At 39.0% G+C, this 5,194-nt stretch overlaps 1 protein-coding gene across 1 annotated transcript; it reads left to right on the forward strand.

Moving 5' to 3' along the window:
- The first annotated feature begins 1,733 nt into the window (after positions 1 to 1,733).
- On the forward strand, positions 1,734 to 4,860 carry LOC100496156 (C2 calcium-dependent domain-containing protein 4C). Its single transcript, XM_002934565.5, has 2 exons — positions 1,734 to 2,206; positions 2,589 to 4,860. The coding sequence occupies exon 2, from the start codon at positions 2,640 to 2,642 to the stop codon at positions 3,840 to 3,842; it is 1,203 nt and encodes a 400-aa protein (XP_002934611.1). The 5' UTR covers positions 1,734 to 2,206; positions 2,589 to 2,639; the 3' UTR covers positions 3,843 to 4,860.
- The last annotated feature ends 334 nt before the right edge of the window (positions 4,861 to 5,194 follow it).

Consider the following 5,194-nt stretch of genomic DNA (forward strand, 5'->3'; position numbering starts at 1 on the left):
CATTTAAATACTTGAACACATCTATATATCATGATTCATACAACTTGGCTGAACAAATTTCTTTCCATGCACTGAAGCCTTTGCTAAAACAGTGTAAAAGTGCAATGACTAAGGTCTGAGAATGTAGCTGCAGGCTAACTGGAAGCCAGAAAGTTCCATATGTTCCAAAGGAAGACAACAGCAAGCTCTTATCTGGTCAGTATTTTTATGTAATCTGCATGACTGATCTGTGACTTTTCTTTTGTTCAGCTATTGTACTATTATTCTGTTGTACAGCACCATCACTGAACTTTATGAATACTTGTAAACAGGAATAATATTATATATTTTCTTGGGTACAGGATGAAGAAGTGGAAAAAATGAAGAGATGATTATAAAGTAAAAAGGAATGTCATATAAATGAATATTTAATGGATAAAATCCTGATGGTACATAATGGAATCATGACTGGGTCTGAAAGGAAGACTATATACATTTGAAAGATTTGGGGGGCCCCAACATCTTCAGTTCCAGACTTGTAAATAGTAGAACAAAAAGAAAATAAGAAGTCCAATGTGATGCAGTGGTTAGATCATTTTTACTTAAAGGAAAACTATACCCTCTACCCGTCTCTATAAAACTATATTGTATAAACAAGCTCATATGTAAAACCCTGCTTCATCTAAATAAACCATTTTCATATAAATATATTCTTTTAGTAGTATGTGCTCCTAATTGTCATTTTAAGATTTAAGGGCCACACCCTGGGATCATAGCAGGGGCGGGCCAAGGCGACCGGGCATCCTAGGCAACCAGGTCGGCCACCTCACCCCTGCACCTTCATCCCCCCTCTTGCATGTGCATGTGTAGTTCCGGGGTGGGGGGATGGGATGGGATGCGATGCATTGCCCCCCCCCCCCGCGTAATGACAGGCGGCGGGGGCAATGACAAAGAAGCACGGACTAGGGGTAGGCAGGAGAGGCCCCGTAATTGTTGCGCCCTAGGCAGCTGCCTCTTCTGCCTACCCCTAGTATCGGCGCTGGATCATAGGATTCACAGTGCACACAAACAAGCCTGTATAACCCCATCAGCCAGAGTTCTGCCTTTTGCTTTCACACTACTTCCTGTTACAGTCAGAGCTGCATTATTTCTGGTCATGTGATCTCCGAGGGAACACACAGCCCATCACTAAATGGTGGCTCAAGGGAAAGGATGTAAAAGTGTAATCTTTACTGATAAATATTACAGTTTGTGAGGTTCTTTAATAGGTCACTTAACATAATATAAACTAGCAGTTGGGTAAGTATTCATTCTGTGGGTATAGATTTCCTTTAATGATCAAATGAAACTGACATAAACAGTGGATCAGAGGCTCATCTCTTACAGTATAGTTATGAGAATGGCAGTGAAGAGCCAAATCTTGTGGAGAAGACTGACTTCCTTTACGCTCTCCTTCAATTTGCATGAAATTAAAATATATGTATATTACAAACACAACAGTTTTCCATTGATTACAAAATAAAAGACCAAGTTCTTTAGGCTGTAAGCTTGTGCTTGCTTATTACAGGTATAGAATCGGTTTCCAGAAACCCGTTATTCTGAAAGCTCCGAATTACGGGAAGGCCATCTCTCATAGACTCCATTATAATCAAATAATTAAAAATTTTAAAAATGTTAGAATTATTTTTTAGTAGTCTTAAGGTATGGAGATCCAAATTACAGAAAAATCCCTTATCCAGAAAACCCAGATTCCAAGCATTCTAGATAACAGGTCCAATACCTGTATTACAAATACCCTACCTTACATTGTTTTTTTTTATCTTGCTAATCATTGTTGTGCAAATATAACCACATCTATTTATACCAGCACTGAAACCTGCTGAGAAAAGCAAAGTATATTCTGTTCTGTCTACTGACTTTCTCCAATGTACAAGCTAATTTTGTGGGATGTGTTTTAAAAGGAATCTTGGCAACCCATAAAGTGCTTCATGCTTATCACACGGCTCTATGGTGTCACTTCGTTACCTTATGTTACTCTCCTGAGGTAGGAGCTAAGTTGATTGGCTGGAAGCCTAGCAAGCTCTCGTACATATACTGGTGCCTGACGTGGTTGAGTTCAGTTAGAGCTCAGAGCTGGGAGTGGAACTGAATATTCTCTGGCTACAGCAGCTGTTCATTTCACACTGCCTGGTGTTTTGGAAAGAGCGTGAATATTGATCAGTTACAGGTAACTTAATTCTCTTCTTTCTCACATGGTCACAGAGTGCAATGTATATAAGATAACTTTTATGTTAAATAATAACGATATAATTTCTTCTGGCCAAGTGTAATTACCAGTATGTCAGTATTACAGATGAAAACATAATACTTTTATCAGTTAAACTGCAGATGTTTGACCACACTAACCCTTTTCAATAAATAAATGATTTATTAGGTTAAGTCTAGATCCCTAGTGCTATTCAGGGAACATAATCTCTGTGGTTTCACTGTATACAGACTTTCCTTTGCTCTTTTTTGAAAACCAATGCAAATTCCTGTGATATACTTTTATAGCCTGTTTTCTTCTTTGCCTTTCTAATCAGTTTTTATTTATGTATTTGCTATCACAGGATATTAACTGGAATTGCAGAACTGACTTGGAGATATAACCAACCGGACAGATGTGGCTCTTTGAAAAACTCAAGACAGCAGATACACAAGGTCTGGAGTTGCAACTGACCACAAGAGAGGTCATTGCATTAAGGAGGCAAGGTCCGCTAAGTTGTCCCAATGTCCTCACGCCGGACCGAATTCCTGAATTTTGCATCCCTCCTCGATTTCCATCCCAAAGAGCCCTTAAAATGAGATCATTCCATAGGTCTGTTCCTGATCTTTCTGGGACAGCTTTTGACATAGGAGTACTAACCCCCCCAGAGACACACATTATTCAAGTGGACAGTGCAGAAGATTCACTAGAGGAGGAAAGCACTAATGCTGACCCACAATCCCAAGCTGCGCTGTCACTCCCACATCTTCCAAAAATGCAGACTTCATATGGATTCTGCACCTTGCTCGAAAGCCCCAATACCAGAAGGAAAGAATCTCTGTTTCACAATGACCCTGCCAGTTTTCCCATTCTTCTTCCTAGATCCCGTTCCAACACCACCTCCTCTCCTAGCAGCTTCTCCCTCAGGCTGCATCCCCTCAGCCGATCTGGTACCTTGGACAGCGACACATCATCTTCTACAGACTCTTCCCCTTTTAACTCACCTCTGTTGCAGAGGTCTCTCCCAAGGGGCAGCTCTTTGCTAAAAGCAATAAGTCAGGACAAGCTTTTCTCCCGGGCTTTCAAGGGGAAGGCAAAGTTGGAGTTGTCCAGAAATAACTCACTGTCTACAGATGAAGGAAGCTCCACTGACAGTAGTCCCAGCATGGCACGAAGAGTTTCTGATGGGATGATGGATTCCATATTTCCCATGGATCTTTTGTGTTCAAGAGACAGATTTGTGGGAGACAATGCTGTTTTCCTTGACAGTGGAGGCTCCCTCCGTATGTCTGCAGAATACTGCCCCACAGCTCAGAGACTGCGAGTCCGCCTCATTAGTGCTGAAGGACTTTATCAATCAACTGCTGACCCTAAAACCATCAACTGCTTTGTGACTCTGTCTATCACTCCTGGAAAGCAGCAGAAACAGCGGAGCACTGTTATTAGGAGAAGCCGGAATCCTATTTTCAATGAGGACTTTTTTTTTGAGAACCTTTCAGAAACACAGCTCCGCTGCCACAGTTTAAAACTTAAGGCAATTAACAAGATGTTTGGTATGAAGAGGGACTGGGTTTTGGGACAAAGTGAGCTTCCTTTGCTCAGTATCCTATGCTTCTGAATACTACTGTAGGTTGCTGGAAGTATGCTGAAAAAGAAGAACAAAATGACTGTATATTTACAGATAACTTATGAAAAGTCAAAATATTGGCAACCCTTATTTTTTGTAATAGTGTGTTCATGGGTTATGATTTAAGCACCACAGACATATAAAAGCACTACGTCTAGGCCAATTTATCTTTAAAGATACTTTCCTTTTAGTGTCCTTTTACCACTGGACCATACAAGCTTTATATATTAACTTAAAACCAGACTCAATATTGGCAAGAATATAAAAATGTATTCATATTAAGTGTGGCCTGAAGCTAATTTGTGAAACTCACATATTAAGGGAAAAGGGTGGCCCAGATGTTTTTGACTAAACCTCTGAGCAACCCTATGAGAGGGGGATTATGCAAGTTTTAACATTTAAGGGCTGGCAAATACCTGTCTTAACCCAGTCCCTTCAGAAAACCTAATTTATCAAACATTAAAGGCTATGATTTACAGACCCACTTAAGATATATTCTTACAGATCTCTTAGCTCCTTTAATTACAGACACTAAAAAAGACTAAATCCTTTGAGGTTTTAGGATCTCAGTGTTCGTTCCATGATGCTTTTGCTGCCTAACCCCCTGCATCCTGATATGAGAGATATGAAATAGAGTTGACAATCTTTCATTGGGACTTTGTGGTGGTTCTGAATCTCATTGTTTTAAATTTCTAAAACACCCAAGTTCAGGACTGAGCAACAGTAGTGATAGCTTACCTCTGCAGAACATCTGAGTTCACTTGAGGTATAACTGCAAATCTCTAAATAAGCAGCATTAAAAAGCTGTACATTGGAATATTCTCCTGAGACTGTAACAATAGTATTTTGTGACACTTTCCCTAAATATTGCTGCCTGCAAACTGTGCTTTATGTTATTCAATGTACTTATTGCTATGTAATTATACTTATATTTAATTATATATGGAATATTTTGTATACATTCTAAATATATATTTTTGTATTTTTTATAATAAATATGTGCACATAAGAATGCCGTTATAGCCTTTTACTTACAGAAGAATGTTGGGTCAAAGAAAGAAGTTATTACATTAATAGTGACCTTTCAATTACAATTAACAGGATCTGAGTGCTATTTATTTCATGGGTGTCAAAAAGTCACCCTGCCTGTACACAAAGTACCCTCAATAGGCATGTCACTGTGGCCCTTTTATTATTATTATTATTATTATTATTATATATGTCACAGTTACCAAATTACAATTTATCTTTGGATAACCCCTTAAAATATAATATAATAACTGTATCACTCTAGGTTGTTATTATTACTAATGGTTTGCTTCTCTCTGGCAGTTAAGAGGTTA

The sequence above is a fragment of the Xenopus tropicalis genome, chromosome 3 (assembly GCF_000004195.4).
Source record: "Xenopus tropicalis strain Nigerian chromosome 3, UCB_Xtro_10.0, whole genome shotgun sequence".
Lineage (NCBI taxonomy): Eukaryota > Metazoa > Chordata > Amphibia > Anura > Pipidae > Xenopus > Xenopus tropicalis.

Bases quoted from the DNA above. Each gene is read 5' to 3' on its own strand.
- LOC100496156 (XM_002934565.5), top strand. From the start codon at position 2,640: ATGTGGCTCTTTGAAAAACTCAAGACAGCAGATACACAAGGTCTGGAG.